The sequence below is a fragment of the Episyrphus balteatus genome, chromosome 2, assembly GCF_945859705.1.
Source record: "Episyrphus balteatus chromosome 2, idEpiBalt1.1, whole genome shotgun sequence".
Classification (NCBI taxonomy): Eukaryota; Metazoa; Arthropoda; class Insecta; order Diptera; family Syrphidae; genus Episyrphus; species Episyrphus balteatus.
Window position 1 is genome coordinate 30,450,078 of NC_079135.1, and position 18,072 is coordinate 30,468,149.

Sequence of the window (18,072 nt, forward strand, 5' to 3'; positions counted from 1 at the left end):
TGATTTCAACAAAAGCAATTTTGCCGTTCCATTGAATTTTGTTAAAGTGAATCAATGTGTGAAATCAATAGAAATTAAGCAGAATTCAATCGTTTTTCTTCGTGAGAATTAGGATCATGGGAAATTATAAACTTAAGGTGCAAAATATACCTAGTATAAGAAATCGAGGCGCAAAATGCATCTCGTATTCAAAAACTTATAGCAGCTTGATTTCCGAAAAACAAGAAAATTTGAGAGGCCTTAGAAGTTCTATTAGTGTTTTTAGTTCTGTGGTCAGATTTACCTAGAAAATCTTTAACCAACAATTCCGAAATTCAAACAAACTGAAAATATTAAATAAGCTTACAAACCCAAAGAATTTGTTGGATTTCTATGTTAAACACATAAACAAAAATACCACAAGTTTGTTTGCTCAATTACTTCTGTCAATTTGAACCTCTCTCTAGTGTAATTTTGTTAATCAATTAAAGATACAATTTCAAAAGCCAGAGGTGCAAAACAGGTCAGCAACTTGTATTTATCACCCCTTAAATATTTCATATGCAAACACATTAAGTTAACAAAAAGCCACAAAACCTATTACCAATCCCCTCTCCTCTCTTTGAATCATTTTCGAGATGATCCCTTCAATATAAACATACCCACATTCGTCTATTCGACAAAATCAAAACTATTAACGATAATTCATGTTGATAAAAGTTAATTACAACAAAACTCACGTGTGCTTTTTATGTATAAAAGATACAACAAATATAATAACAACAACATTGATGAGAGCACAAAGCGCAATAATACCGCACTTATATATATTTGCCCAAAGATCATTGTTCCAACTCAAGCTAAGTGATCTCTCAGATTTATTTTTTGTACTCGCTCAGTATTCATTTGCTTCGCCGGGATAGGACAACAATATAAAATTTAACCCAAAAGTTTGAACGCTGCTAATGCAAATGTATCTATGCGGACCTCTCATGTAATTAGAACAATTAAAATTTTTGCCGGTTGAGTATTTATAAAATTTTGTCAGCGAAGCAAATTTGAAAAAAGTGACCCAAGTGATCAGATCATTATTAACGGTACAGATTACATCAGAACGCAGCACACACAATCTCTAATCATTTGGAATAGTTTAATAACTTATAAATAAGAACTAGTTTTTGAACTTTGAAGTTGAAAGGCAACAAAAAAACCAAATTATTTCAATTGCAATAACTGTGTATAGAATCTAGGTTGCCAGATATCAAAGTGCAATAATAATCCAGTTTGGCTAAATGTCCAAGACCTCTTTACCAATTCCTTTAATCTTAAAGTTAAAGTTAAAGCGAAAGTGTAACACAAACACAACAACTATGACAGTGCAGTTTGGTTCAGCTTAGTCCAAATAATCTAGCAAAACACTTTGGACGTATTTGTGTAACAGCTTTTGTGTAAGTTAAATCATTTTAAAATTGTTTCTTTTTGTGAATGAATTTTGTTTAAAAGGTGAATTTTTAAAGTTTGGTTTTTTTTTTTTGTATGTGAGTAAAGTAAATTGTCAAATATAAAATTGAAACGCGGATCATTATCATCAGGCTTATGGCTGTTTCGCTGTGTTTTTGTAAGAGCCATTTACATATATTTGTTTTTTTTTTTTCAATTTATTTAAGTTTATCTATTTACAAGTCCGAGTACATACAAAAAATGAACAGTACAATGTTAATAGATGCGAAGACATATTTTCTTTCCTTTTTCAGCCAAATCGCTGCCAAAAATTAAATGAAGAACAAGACAGTCGATAAGTGATGTAATAGATATTTAAACGCTAGTGATTAACATTTCGAAAACGAAATAACAAAGTATACTACATTTTTGGGGAAGAATTCTTTTTCAAACTAAACAAAACATAAAAAAAAAACTATTCGAGTGTTCATAATTAAGTATTCAACTTTCATTTAGACATAATTAAGTGTAGCTTATAAATACTTACCAATACTACATTTTTTTTTTTTTTGAAAATTTCAAAACCTCTTGTCTTCTTAATACTTGTACCCTTTGGCTGCCTAAAATATTAGATTAAATATATAAAGATTGCTTGATTTTTTACGTCTACCTTTTGAAATAGTCTAATTTGGTGTTGGTAACTTAAAATAAATGCCCGACTGGATCGCACGTACTAGCTCTTATAGTATGTTATTGTTTTTCATTAAAAAACAAAAAAACCCTACTTCGTATATTAAGAAAAAATCATTTTTACCAAATTTTAAGGTAGGTATTTTGTTCGTTAAAATGTCTACTTTCTGATGGTGTAAGCAAAAATTTACATTTGTATACCATAGTATGTTCTGGGAAAATGCAAAAAATGAAAAAAGCCTAAATTCGAATTTTGTTTTTTTATAATTATTTACAATTTTGGCCTATTGGTTAAAATTTATCCTTTAATTACTTAAAAACTGGAAGATTTTATGTTACATTGATAAATGTTACGGTTTTTGAGTAATTAAAGTATAAATTTTAATCAATAGGGCAAAATTGTAAATAATGATTAAACAAAGTTTTCGAATTTAAGCTTTTTTAATTTTTTGCATTTTCTTATAACATGTACTATGGCATACTAATGTAAATTTTTGCTTACACCATCAGAAAGTAGAGATTTTAACGAACAAAATACCTACCGATTTTTTGAAAAAAGCTGATATTTTGAAATTTTCGATTGAAAATTAGGGTGTTTTTTTGGTATCAAGTCAAAATAAGGTGAAAAAATTAATATTTTAAATCAAATAAATTACTGTGTATTTGAGACATAATAGGGTAGGTTTTCACCAAATTTCATAAAAAAAAAACATTTTTTTGAAAAACCAAAAACTCGGTTTTTTTAATTTTACACATAAATTTTGAGGTTATGTGAAAAAATTATTGACACATAAGTTGTAGATCTTTTTACTACCTACAACGTTGCCATACAACTTTTTTCCATAGAACTTGTAGTTTTGCCGGAAATCGAGATATACCTACCATTTTTTACCATTAAAAACTCAACCCACCCTCTTCCCGAACTCGGCTCGCCCGTAATTTTTGTTTCCTTTCATTTTTATCGTATTCACCTCCTTTTCCAATGGGTTTCATCCTACCATGATTTTTTTTGGTTTCAAAAATTATCGACCCTGGTCTATATAGGACAAGTAAAAATAAGTATTTTTTTAAGTTGATATTGAGTATGATTCAAAAACTCCCGTAATAAGAAATCTATTCAATCTATTCAAACTTCATTAAAAGCCTCCATTTAAACAGGATATTATAAAATTTGGATGTGATTTGACAGTTTTATAATTGGTGATAACGTCATAAGAAAACAAGTTGTGTACTTTAGATAAGAAAAAATTCTTTCAATATTATTTTTACGCTAAAAAACCAATGGAATGTGTTGGGATGTGAACCCCAGACCTCTGGTGCAAAAGATAAATCGCTCAAACATCCTCATCTGCTGACTCTTTATATGCATGCCTGTCTTAGGTTGGACTTGAGACTTGAACCTGCAATCTATACAACACTGCACACTGAGAGAGATAGTGCATAAACACTTGACATAAGTATAAATAATAATACGAAAAATTGTTTGCTGGTGAAATTCCCCCAACATGACAAGAGTTCAAATCAAAATAATTCGCTTGATAAGGATATTACATAATAAAGTTAAAGCTTTGTCATTTACCCTTCACTAAATTACCTACTGTCAAGATCAGAGATTTGCGACTGTAACTATTAAAAGCTTGGCGGGACTTGATTGATTTTCAATATTTCATTCAATTAAAATTCTTTTATTTTGGTATTTATTTATATTTATCAGTTTTGCGTCAGATATAATTTTTGATATTTATTTATACTGATAATTGACTAAAAGCTTTCACTCGCCCATAAGCCCCTAAAATGTTTGCCAATTTGTAAATTTTTTTTTTTTTGTATTTATTTTTGAATGATTTCAATATTTTTTCATCACAAGTCTAACCATGACGATATAGGTATAAAACTTAAATGTTTTGCGCATAAAGTAAGTTAAAATATCACAAAACTGAAATCAACCATGTCGCACATTTTCAGGCATAGGCACAAGTACAAGTAGTAGGTACAGCAGCAAAAAGCACCTTCGCCGCTTGAATGGTAAAAGAGTGCGCGACGCTTGAAAGGCTCTCAACAAGCGGCAGCGTAGAATTAGTATCGTAGAATTGCCGCCGCACAGTACTCAAGTCGCGATTACTCGGCAAACAACATGTGGAGCAGAGAAATTTTTTTTTTATTTCTGCTGCGGCAATAAAATAGTTTTAATATATATTTTTTTGTTTTTGTTTTTATTAATTTAAATTATAACCTTCAAAAAGTTACAAAATTAATCTATTTTTAAAGTTTTTATTTTGCTCCTAATTATCTTGTACCTGAAATTATTTAAAATTAATTTGTAGTTCTATATTAAATTCAATAAATTAACAAAATGATTTATTTATTTATGAGTATCGTGGCAAACTATGGTAAGCAAATTTACATAAGAATACACGTTATCAGTGTTAAGTGTTACTGTCGTTTGTCAGAGTGTGTTTCTTTTTTTTAATTATGAAAGAACTTTGAATTTGGTTACAACACAGAAGTGTAATCGAATTGGACTTGTAATATGAAAATTAATTTCAAGAAATCAAAGTCGACGACTGGAATGTGAGGAAGTGCCTTCTATTGATTTTAAATTTGACCATTTTTTAACGTCTTATGTGCTGAATAATAATAAAAAACAACTCAAGGTTATCTGTTTTACAAGTTCTGAGGCAGCTGCCAAAACACCCTTTATTTACTCATTAACTAACTAAACATTATAGTAACCATTACAAGACATATTTTCTATGAATAATTGTATGCAACAAGTACCTCGACATGAGAGCTTTTTTGTTTTATATGGAATAGTAGTTTTTTTTATTTGTTGGGTTTTCCACTTGATTACGCTTACGAGGAGGTTATGCACAGGCCAATCTGATGGTTGAGAGAATCTACAAATTATTTGATTGTAGTACTGATATGGCTATTTGACCTGTTGAATGTTAACAAGTATGTACTTGGTACAGTAGATTGCGGATATATGAAAATAAGATAACAGATGAAAGAATTTGTTTTATTTGTTTTTTTTTTGTTGTATTTTTTGTATTGCTAGATTTAATAAAAAAATGAAAAATGTGTTATATGCATTTGTAAGAAAATCGCACTCGATTTTTTTATATGATAAAATGGGGCTTACAATTGTGTATGTATTCCAATGTAATTCTATAAAAAGCGACAAAAGGTTGCACCTCGCCGTTTTTTGGTCACTTTCCAAAGAATTTTGTTTGTGTATTCGACAAGAACCAAAAATTAACGGTAACATTCGTTTAAGAAATGTATACTAGACTGGGCCAAAAAAATAAAATATTTTTTTTTTTGAAAGTTACTTCGAAAATCTTGTTCAGGATGATGAAAAAAAAATTTGGTGAAAATTTGAGCCGTTAAAAAAAATTTTAAGAGGTCTATCATCGGTGTTTTTTATTTTTATACATGATATGATGTTTTACAACAGAACTGCTAGACGATCAAAGTAAAAAAAATTTCTGTTAATTTTTTCTTATATAAAATTAAATTTCCTACAAAAAAGATCTAAGTAAAAATTTTCGTCAGACGAGCCGTATTCGAGTAATTAAGCTTTTAAAATCGAAGTGTTTTTTTAATTTGCCTGTTTCACTTTGGAATTTTGTGATGAGCAAATAAGTGAATAGAAAAATAAAACCTCGACAGATTCTTATAGGAAATTTAATTCTCTACAAAAAAGGTCTTGTGGTAATTTTCCCTAAATTGAGTTTTGAAGAAGTTATTAACGATTTAAATCGAGAAAAAAATTAAAAAATCAATTTTCAATTTCAAAATTTTCTAATTCACTGAAAATTCAATATTTTCAAATTAGCAAGATGTTTTCTTGTAGGGAATTAAACGTTCTATAAAAAGTTCCTTGGCAGCAAATTAATTGCTTTAACCGTTTAGAAGATAATCGTATTCAAATCGCAAATGCATACTTGTCATAAGAAAACTATTGAAATCAGTGGGCATTGGTTTTGATACGAATATCTTCTTAACGGTTAAAGCAATTAATTTGCTGCCAAGGAACTTTTTATAGAACGTTTAATTCCCTACAAGAAAACATCTTGCTAATTTGAAAATATTGAATTTTCAGTGAATTAGAAAATTTTGAAATTGAAAATTGATTTTTTAATTTTTTTCTCGATTTAAATCTTGAATAACTTCTTCAAAACTCAATTTAGGGAAAATTACTACAAGACCTTTTTTGTAGAGAATTAAATTTCCTATAAGAATCTGTCGAGGTTTTATTTTTCTATTCACTTATTTGCTCATCACAAAATTCCAAAGTGAAACAGGCAAATTGAAAAAACACTTCGATTTTAAAAGCTTAATTACTCGAATACGGCTCGTCTGACGAAAATTTTCACTTAGATCTTTTTTGTAGGAAATTTAATTTTATATAAGAAAAAATTAACAGAAATTTTTTTTACTTTGATCGTCTAGCAGTTCTGTTGTAAAACATCATATCATGTATAAAAATAAAAAACACCGATGATAGACCTCTTAAAATTTTTTTTAACGGCTCAAATTTTCACCAAATTTTTTTTTCATCATCCTGAACAAGATTTTCGAAGTAACTTTCAAAAAAAAAATATTTTATTTTTTTGGCTCAGTCTAATGTATACACATCCTCTTAAAAACGGTTCTTATACGATTTTTATAAAAACAACTTGTTTTTGGAAACAGGGTTCATCCAAAAAATTATTTTTTTTTAGATCAAGTTATGTAAATGTTAAGCATTAGGGTTATTAATCTATTACTAAAAATACATAGATATAATCGAAGCTACATTTTCAAATTTAGCTTCTTTGGGATTTATTAGAGGTGATTGCTTAAATTTGAAAAAAAAAAAAACAAAATTCAGCTAAGCTTTCTGAATGTCAATGTCAATTGTGGGAGCAGTTTAAAAAAAAAATTCAAAAAAAAAAAATTGGTATTTCATTCTGAATAAATTACGAATCGATATACGAACATAAAGTTTGATTAAAATTCATTTATGATTTAAAAAACAAATTTTAATATTTTTGAAAATTTATAAATTTATTTTCGAATTAATATTACTTAACATATTCGTAAAAAAATTCTTTATAGCCAGTTAAGTCGTTTACGAGAAACTCAAAAAACAAAGAAGACGGTTTTTTGGAAGGTACCGTTAGGAACTATTAAAAAATGTTTTCTTATGGAAAGATGTTGAAATAGTTCATTCACCAAGAGTTTAGTTCACAAGCCCTATTCAAGCAGAGTTTTTTTTCTGATTAGAAGTACCATAATCAGAAATTCAATAAATAAGCTAGTCTTTGTTTATTTTTCTGAATAATCGATATCTTCGATTTTTCTATAATATTATAATTTTGAAAAATGTTTGGAATTCAAGAAACATTATAACCATTTTAGATAAGTCAAAAAGAGTTTTCGTAAAAACGTTGGTCGATACGTTTTTCCATCTGTATACGTAACTGTAACGGATTGACGAATTTGATTAAAGCTTGACACAGATGATTTCTTCGTAATTTGGTTTTGAGCTACATATTTAAATATGATTTAATACAAATATAATTTTATAAAAAACTTAAATATGCAACTGTCATTTATGCATGAACCAAATTATTATGTTCAGACCCAATTTTTTTATATTATTTTTTAGCTATGAAGCGTTTTAAATAACTTTTCTGGGAGTGATTTAATACAAGGCATAAAATCTTAACTCACACTGCATCGATTTTTTTTTCTAGTTCTGTTTGTTGTTTTGTATTTTGGTTTCATTGTTCTGTTCGTTTTTTTTTAATTTGACAATATCTCTCTTGCCCTTCAAGATCCATTTTTCTTATTTTTGTTTGCTTCACTCTTTATTATTTTTTTTAAGTTTCATGTTTGAATCGACAAAGTTTTGTTCTACTAGTACCTACTTTTATTTACTTTTGAGTCGATTTTGCAAAATTGCAAATTGCGAAAAATAATGGTGAGAACGTCATTTTCTGGAAATTTAAATTCATTTTTTGTATTGCTAATTGCTAAAGGAAACATTAATTTTAAAAATCAAAATATTTCTGTAGAAATGCAAACAAAAATTTTTATAATTGATTGAAAAATAAAATAAATCCAAAAAACTAAATAAATTTCTTAACTGACAGATGAATACGAGTAAACGAACATGAATAGATTGATGGGCGAGTAAATGCACATGCACATACAACATATTTATATATAAAGTAAAATGAAAATAAACAAAATCATACAAACTTTAACATCTATAATTTAGAGCAATATTCATGCGAATATATACATTTCTATTTTTAATGCAAATTATTATAACTATTCATACAATTGTATGTGTGTTTATGTCTTAGATGCTCATCATTGTTTTAACTGAACTTGGTATTACTGACCGCATTATAGCTTTTGCTTATTCGCATTTAGATATTTAGCTGTGATCACTGATCTTGAAAGAAAGATTATTATTATTTTAGGTCACAGTTGGTTGATTATTATCTATTATTTTTTTGTATATGTACTTTATCTAATAGTTAAAACCGTTGTTCCAGAGTATGTTATGGTTTTTAAGATATGAGAAAATATAAGTAGGATACAAATTTTCTGTGGGAAAATTTCAATTTGAGAATTGAAAGGGGATTTAATGATACTTATCAAAGTAAAAGAGAAATGCGAATATGCGTTTAGTTACCCACGATTTTAGAGTATGCCAACAGTAACTCTTAAAAGCAGGAGTCATTTTCAGAAACCACGTATTTTGCTGAGTTTTTCGAAAATTTGTACTCGATTTTTGATGTTGAAAGAGGTCAAACGCTATGTTGCGAATTATTTTGGTTTAGAACTAAAAACACTAAATAGCACTACCTTCCCGAATGATTTTATTAAGGTTCTTCAAAAAGAACAATAAAAAGAACTATTTTCTAGTGATTTATATTTGCTCAATTTCATTTGCAAATAAACTCTCTCTCTTTTGTTTTTAGACAAAATCTGGGTACTGGTATGTTTTTATAATAAGAAAGGAATTGCCAAAAGTCTCCTAGAGAGAAAGCTGCATTAACTACGTACATATAATAATATCCTAATGTACTGAATGAAAAGCTTGTCGTATATTCTTTTACTTATTCTTCATCAAATATATTTTCAATACGTAAATGTCTATCTATAAAAGAATGTTGTTTAAAAAGATGCAAAGTTCGGTGGCATCACCTTAAGTGTTAAGTGATTGGTTGCCTTATCTTTGATGATCACATGCAATTTAAATTGATTTGAACTATTTTACAATGACATTTGTTACTGAACATGGTTACCAAATGATACTTTTCATTTTATATCGTAATAAAATTATTAGGTAATAATACTATAAATGACTTCTTTTGCTGAATTTTTTAATAAGCCCGAGTTCTCTGGCGTAACTTATCTTCGGTAATCTAAGGGATTTAGCTGAATAATCGAAACAAAGCGAGATTTTAACTTTACTTAATAAATTATATTCTACTTAATTTGTCAAGTTTCACAAGAATCAACAAGGAAATCTTACAAAATTTTGCACTAGAATCAGAAAAAAAGCAAAGAAATATTTTTCTGGTGATAAATGTTCAACTGCTGGGGTAATTGTATACAAGAATAACCATAAGACCTCAGGCCTCAGGGAACAATTTTAGTACCGATACTTGTTTTCTTATTTCGATTAGAAAAGCTTATGTTTCTATCAATGAAAGCATTAACTATAGAAAATGTGTTATCAGTCCCCAAGAGCGCTAGAGAGTAGACAAACTGTTAGGTCCCATTACTTTTTTGTAGAGTTAAAAGGTTGAGAAGAGACAGCCGGATTATTTCAGTTTCGAATGTAAAACAAAAGCTTACGTGAAATTGTAGTATAATTTCAGTTTAACTTCTTCCAGAAATTTTGCTTACGTATGTTGTTGAGTCCTCTAGTTGGAAATCGATAATTTCTACTATGTATTTGTAAATGTCATTTCATCAGCAGAGTAGCTTCTATTTTTTGATTTTATTCTCAAACTAAAAACAAAACAAATATCTACTTATGTATGTCATTTGTTTTTATTTTAGGCTCATATTCAAGTTCAACAGATCGAAAACTTTTGGAAAAGTAAAATTGGGTTTAATATAACACAAAACACAATTTTTCATAATTTGCTTGAGTCTTGTTTTTCTTTGCACAGAGTGGTTTTTGACATGTAGTGCAAAACGATCTTTGTATTGTATCCTTTAGAAAATTATGGAGGTAGGATAGTTAAAATATTGTAAAAAAAAAACTCTATTAATGAAGTAAATTGTTCTTAAATACAGTTTGCATATTAATGCATCATTATTTAATAATACATATAAAAACAGCATTTGTTTCCACACTTTGAAACCCATTAAACTTAAAAAAAAATCAATTTCATACCTAATTTAATATGAATTACCAACTTGAACTTAAAATAGTATGATGACAGCATCAGAAAATAAAAACTCAATCAGACTGTGTGTCAAGCCATTTTTCACTTTTCTTTTTTTTTTTCTTTTAAATATAAATTCAGTCATGACTTTTTCCCTAGACAGAAGATTATTTTATCTCATAACAAAACAACCTGTTCAAAGCCGCCAACAACATTAATAAAAATTTTGAAAAACAACAAAACAACAATCAAGAATTTCTGACCTATCCCTTGGCCCTATTTTGAAATTTCATTTTATAAAAATAGCACTAACGTGCGCCCTGATGCAAAGTAATTAAAAAAAATTTCAACATATCTATGGATTTTATGCATAAGACTTTTTTTCAAAAACAAAAAAACGCAGAAACCATAAAACAACAACACAATTGGTCTAAAAATAGGGGACAGAAAAAAAAATAAAAGAGAAAACCAAAGATCGATTGAAAGAAAATCTGAAAATTGTCAGCACAAAACGCACAGATAAAAAGAAAAAAAAAGAAAACACAAAGAAAATTGTATCTCTGTGGTATATCTGCAGTTAAACTTGAAAGCTGCGCAGACGGTTCAAGTGTATTTGAAAATGAAAACACTCACAGCGCATTACCGCTTTGATGGTTTTATTCTTCTTCTTTGGAAAACGGAAAAGCTTTTCCTCAAAAAATGGGTTTTCTCATTAGAGATTCGAAAATTGGGGATGATACGTGACTTCAGTTTGTCTAGACGATATTCCACGGTTGGTCTGCGCGAAGTTAGTTTTTTCTTTTTCCAAAAGGAATACAAAAAACTTTCAGGAAAAAATTATATGAAAATCCAAAAATAAAATCCGTCAGCAAACTCAGTGTATTTTGATGAATAATAGTGTTTTATCGTAAGTATCTTCATAACAGGTGATAATTGATGTAAATAAGAAGATCTAATATAATTTCACTGAGTGTATAGTTTTTTTTGGTTCAAATTTTAATAAATTCGTATCTATAGTATATGTATCTGGGGCAATCCTCTTGAGCTTTCCTTTACTTTCTGTGCTCTCATTCATTCTTCCATTTTGTGAAAATAAAAACGAAACGAAGACAAAAAAAAAAATCAGCATCCGCAAAATAAAACTTGTGAAACATTTTTGGCTAACTAGATCAACAAATTGTTTTATGTCGTCTCTCATATGAACACTTTTGCTTTCCAAGTCATTTGGTCTTCTGGTCTTATGTAATTCCTGATGTATTTTCTATTTAAAATTTTAAATTGAATACTTTTTGTTAAACTTAAAAAAACTTATATCTTCATTTTTGTTTATAGTGTCTTTGCCTGGAGTCGGAGATAACGAACAACCAACTATTCTCGAAGTACTTAATAGGGGGATCGTTGACACAAAAGAAGAAACCGCAACTGCAACCGGAACAGGAACTGCAATTATTGGTACCGAATCAACAACGAATAATATTGAAGAAAAAAAAGAAGATGTTAGTAATCTAAGTAGTACAATAAAAGTCAAAGATCTTGAAAACCCCCAAGAAATTAACAATACAGATAGTGATATTCTAGTCATTAGAAATTCAAGTAGTGGATCCAATAGTAAATGGAACGAACCACCACAACGAAGAAGTCAATTAAATGAAGATGAGGAAGATTACGTTTATGATATAGAATCTCATCTAATCGAAACATTGAAAAACTATTCAGTAAGTGAAGATAGTGAAACTTGGGGTGTTGATATTAAAGAATTACCTCCAGTTGAAGGAGAATCATTACATAGAACTTCAAAAATCGAAACTGATTCTTTGATAGGAACAGTAATTGAAGTTGAACCGGCATCGCCCAAAGTTTTGAAGCCGGTAGAAATAAGTGTAGTAGAACCACAAAGACAGAGTGTTCTTATAGAAGAAGAATCACAAAATTCGTCCGAACTCAAAGTTAACAATGCAAACGAGAGCACAAATAGTGAAGATGCACAAATTTTAAGACAAACACAAAGACCGGAAGAGTTAACTGCACAAAATTTTACAAACGAGGACAGTTCTAGAGATTTACAAATTGAATTTGAATCAGCAATCTTCAATAACTCAGAAATAGATCAACAATTTGAGTATTCAATTGAAGCATCTCCAGTACTAATAACCGATTTGGATAGTGAAGATACTATTGAAGAAATATCAGTTCTAAATCAAAACCATACAGAAGATTTTACAGATTCTTCAAGCTCTAAAGTCGACATAAATCAGAATTTAGACCTTACTGATCAAAATAATACTCATAAAACGGATCAAACACAGCTTAACTCGGAACAAAAAATTGAAGATCCTAAAGAAGATATATCAGGATCAACGAAAAACAATATAGAACCAACTGCACCTGATCCAATAGTTGAACTTGATTCATCAACAAGTGAAAGTTCTTCAAGTGAAGTTACAACTCAAACATTTATCAAGAATGTAAAGACTGAAGATACAGCTTCATTGACACAAGAAATTGATCAGAAGTTATCAGAATTGTCTACTCATTTGCCAGCTAGTAGTTCAAAAATTGACTTGAATGGAAATATTTCTTCTAAAGCTGAGGAACAGAAATCAACACCAAAAGAAGAACCTGAAGACAAAGGTTTTGATATCAATGGTTTACCTTTACCACGAACAGCAGCTGAAGAAGTGCAACGCAGGGAATTTTTAGATTCTTTACCACAAGTATCTGAAGAGACTGATTCGAATAAAGTTGCAGCCTTAGCTAAAAGGGAGTATTATCAGTCGTTGAGACAGTATTTGATTACACATGTGGATAGGCCGCAGAAACCACCAGAAACTTATCGTTGGGAAGATTTGAAGAGAGCGAAACAAAGGGTAAGCTTGTTGATCTTCAGTTGATTCTATAGCTTTTTTATATTGTTTTAATTTCACAGGGTGGATATCCGTGGACGCATTTACACAAAAGGCCACTTGGACCTGACGAAGAACCTGAAATAGTTCTTCTTCTCCGTAAATCACAGGAGTTACGATTTACATCAGAATCACCAAAGTCGTTCAAGAAAGTCCGCATAGACGATCAGGTATCGATTAAAGAGACTGAACGTTACATTCAAGAGCTATCTGATAACGAAGAAAATTCTCAAACTGAAGACGAAGAAGACGACGACGTAGAAGAAGAAGAAGAACACGAAGACGCAAGGAGTGAATGTATTTCATGTGTATCTGATTCAGTTCTAACGGTCGAGAAGAAAGCATCGAAATTAGGAAAACTCCGTGGTATTCTCAAAAAGCGCAGTCCAAGGAAAGAAGTCGACTCGAGATCCTTGCCTGATACATCAACTAACCCGAGTACATCATATTCTTCAAATAAAAAATTAAATAATAAATCTGCTGAAGACGTTCGAGAGCGACAGAGTCGTGGTCTAACAAAAGAAGAACACCATCACAAAGCCAAGTGTTTCCCCATCATGAAGAAACTGAAGAGTATGGCCGATAAACAGAAGAAGAACTTCCGAAATATCAAGAAGATCTCTCTGAAGAAGGATGAAAAAATTCCATTGGATGAAGAGCAGAAGATAATTAAATTGAAGACATCACCTAAAGCTGTGCACAGTGAAATACCACATTTCATCGAGAAGCAAGATAGTGATGATGTGCTAGAAATTATAGAATTGGATGAATCACCTAGTCGTAAACGTAAAGATCAGTTGGAACTTCAGGAACAGGCTTCTGCTGAATCAACAGTTCTTGTACCAGATGAGATTATTGATATTCCAACGACAATTGAAGATGAATTCTCAGAAAGACAACAGACACCAGAACCAACGGTGTCGGAGATTCTCGAGGAAGAACTTAAATCAAGTCCGGTATTTTCTGGGCCACCAAAGAAAGCTGCCCGTCTACGAAGAGAACATGTCTATGAAGATATTGAAGATACAGGGGATTCAGTTAATGAAGAGATTAATACTATTCTTCAGATGGCTTCTGTAGAAGCTCTCAAACAATCACTAGCTAATCAAGATAATTCTACACTGAATGATGTTGAAGCTACCAAAACTGCACTCCCATTAGAACGAATGGGTAGCAGTGAAGAAGAAATTGAGCGGGCATCACGTTTAGCACCATTGTCATCGATAGATTCAGTTTCATCACAAGAAGAAGAAAAGAAACCATGTTTGTCGCCTGTTGCTGAAGAAAGTGATGCTGGTAGTGTTGATGGTGCTGTTGCTGTGGTGGAGAAAGAAGTTGAGAAAAAACTTGAAACTGTGCCTGAAGTTAAGGAACGTGTAACTGATCATCTCCCATGGACCGATATTGAATTGAAGCCGGTTTTGAAGAAAGAAGCTTCACCAGCTCCATCTGAGAAGAAAGTAACATTTTCACATGTTGAAGATGAAGCTGAACCACATAGGGAGGATATCGAACTGCCAGAAGAGTTGAGAGCAGCAGCTCCAAAACGTTGGTCCAATTTGAGGTAAGATTTAAAAAATAAGCCTGATTTTATTTAAGGGATATCTGTTGAAATTGCCCTTTCATTGTCGATATTGATTAACTGTTCAGTTGTTATTGTTTTTGGACACTTACGTTTTGTTTTTTGGAGTTTTGAACACGAATCTGAAGTTGGCCGAACAAAATTTTCACAGGAACCATAGAAAATTACCGATAAACTAAAAAAAATTGATGTTCTTTCTTGTTTTTGGCTTATTATTTTGAAAGCGAACTTTTTATATAAAAACAACTTGCATAGAATAAAACAAGAGAAAATTACAAGTAATTTATGTTTGATACATTTTTAGTACGGCTAATGCTTTCAATCAACAGAGCGTTGTAAAATCCAAAAAAATCAATGGGTACTTTTTTCTGAAAAAAAAAATCATCTTGTATTGATTCGTATGCAATGTTCAACGGTCGAAAACCAAAAGTCGTACAAAAATGGATAGGTAAAGTATTCTTTTTTTTTATTGTTTGAAAATTATTTTAGTAAAATAGTTAAATCACTATTCAAGTAATAAGACAATATCAAGTAAAAAACGCATTTTTTTGGTTTTTTTTTTGTAATTTCTCATTGTTGGCTTGAAAAAATTTAATAGACAGTTTCAGATCCGTTCAGCATCTCACAAATTAAACGTTAGCCACAAACTAGATTTTTCAATCTGAAAACTGAAATTGAACGCTCCACAAAAATGCTTTAATAAAATTTAAAAAAAAACGACGCGAAAAATAATTTTTAGTTGAAAAAATAAATACCTAATTCGAATTTATTGAAAAATTCTAATACGATAGTTTTAGGAGTTTGACAGTTAAACAAAAAGATCTGTTAAACCAAAAAAGAATACAAAAAATTCGAAAATTTTGCCAATTAAAAAAAAACCTATGTAACCATTTCGTCAAAAAATTGGAAAAAAATGAAGAAAAAATTACATTTTATATTTTAAAATTGAATAACTTCGAAACGGGGCGGTAGAGGGTTTAATTTTATGCTAGAAAATGATTAAATCTAGCCTTTTTGATGAACCATTACAAAGTAATAAAATTCCAAACTCAAAACTATAATCTTTCCCATGTAAATGATTAAATCTAGCCTTTTTGATGAACTATTACAATGTTATAAAATTCCAAACTCAAAAAACACAATCTTTCCCATGTAAATCACATGGAAAACAGAAATTTGCGATGCGGCAGTACTTAATATTAATATTAAGAGCTGTAATTTTTACAGATTTTTTTTTCGTCATTTCCAACAGTATTTTCGATATAACTATGAACAGTAAAAATGTTTTTTTTTTTTGAATCAGTCTAATGTTTAGTTTTGTTTTTTAAACTCAATTTTATTAAAAAGTGATGAAAGCACTGTATTAAAACCTAATGGTAGTTTAACATTGAGTATACCAAATTTAAATTATAGATGCTATAATATGAATTAGGCTTGAAAAATATTTTATAATTAAGGTCCATATTATATACAGGGTGTCCCAAAAGTAATAGATCGAACGAAATATGCTGATAGGCCAACTTTAGGGCTCTCAGAATTTGGTAACTTGTTGATCCCAAATCCTTACGGTTTTCGATTTAATGTAGTTTTTGTGAAATTTCGAAAAATCCCGACTTTGCAACAGTATTTTGCTTCCTCCGCTCATAATTGATTTTTGTTTTTTACAATTCTTTCACTAAAACTTTGCCTAATAATGAGAAATAATTAATTAATTAAAATATTTTTAATTTCATTCGCCATTTTTCTGCAAATTAATTAACAGTTTCATGTTTTATAAAAACTCAATTTCTTTCTTTTATGTCAGAGCAACACCCTGAAAAAAATGTGTATGGTGTGGTACAGGTTTATTATTTTAAAAACTTGCCGGATTATTTCAGTTTTCAAAAATGTATACAAATTTCAAAAGTTGAAGTTAGAACGAAAGATATTACAATTTGAATGTAAAAAAAACAGAGGTTTTCAGAGCAAAATAACAAACAAAAATCGAGGCTTCAAAAAGAAATAAACAAATAACAGTCGAGAAAATGTGTTTATTTTTCTTTATGATTTTTCTCTGAAAAGCCCTATTTTGTTGAATTTAAATTGTAATATCTTAAGTTCTAACTACAACTTTGGAAGCTTTTATACATTTTTGAAAACTGCAATAACACGGCAAGTTATTAAAATAATAATCCAGTGCCACACCATACAAATTTTTTTCTGGGTGTTGCTCTGAAATAAAAATAAGAAATTGAGTTTTTATAAAACATGGAACTGTTAATTAATTTGCAGCAAAATAGCGTATGAAATAAAAAATATTTTGATTAATTAATTATTTCTTATTATTAGGCAATGTTTTAGTGAAAAAATTGTAAAAAACAAAAATCAATTATGAGCGGAGGAAGCAAAATAATGTTGCAAAGTCGGGATTTTTCCAAATTTCACAAAAACTGCATTATTTACCAAATTCTGAGAGCCCTAAAGTTGGCCTATCAGCATATTTCGTTTGATCCATTAATTTTGGGACACCCTGTATTATGTACTTCTATTGTTCCTCAATAATCATTCAGGTACATTTCTATTTTCCCTAAAAAATCTCCTTTATAAAACTTCAATGGACTTTTTTCATTTTCTTACGGCAATATTCCAAAAACCAGTGCTCATAAAACATTTTTGACTTCTGATTCGGGTTTGGACTATTGCATTATCTAACGGCAATATTTCAAAAAATGTTAGAGCATTTGTCACTTCGGATTCGAGTTCAGCATACCAAAATCCTTGGAAAATTATAGTTTGTTTAATTTTTCCAAAATAAAGTTTGTGAAATGTAATTTTATAATATTCTATGTAATGTAATTTTATAATATTCTTAACAAATAATCCTCCAATGTTCTTCAAAATTCCCGATTTCGAAAAAAGGTAAGAAAAATAAAAAAAAAACTTCCGAGCCGTTCATTTTCGTTCATATAAAAAGTCTTTCTTTTTATTGAGGTAATTTAAATAAAAATAAGTAGGTATCTCTGAAAAATAAAATGAAGAACATTAAATGTCTAAAAAAATTGTGTTTTTCAACTCATGATTCTTATTTCAAAAA

General features: G+C 29.6%; 1 protein-coding gene across 4 annotated transcripts in view; it reads left to right on the top strand.

Annotated features, from left to right (window-relative positions):
• Positions 1 to 18,072, top strand: part of LOC129912447 (uncharacterized) — a 51,996-nt gene that overhangs the window by 14,073 nt on the left and 19,851 nt on the right. For 3 of the 4 annotated variants that reach the window (XM_055990675.1, XM_055990674.1, XM_055990676.1), the window contains 2 exons: positions 11,847 to 13,381; positions 13,441 to 14,981. In XM_055990675.1, coding sequence (XP_055846650.1) covers positions 11,847 to 13,381; positions 13,441 to 14,981 — 3,076 coding nt within the window. Of the gene's footprint in view, positions 1 to 3,987; positions 4,500 to 11,846; positions 13,382 to 13,440; positions 14,982 to 18,072 lie in introns of those variants that run through there. The other variant, XM_055990677.1, reaches the window with a different exon arrangement.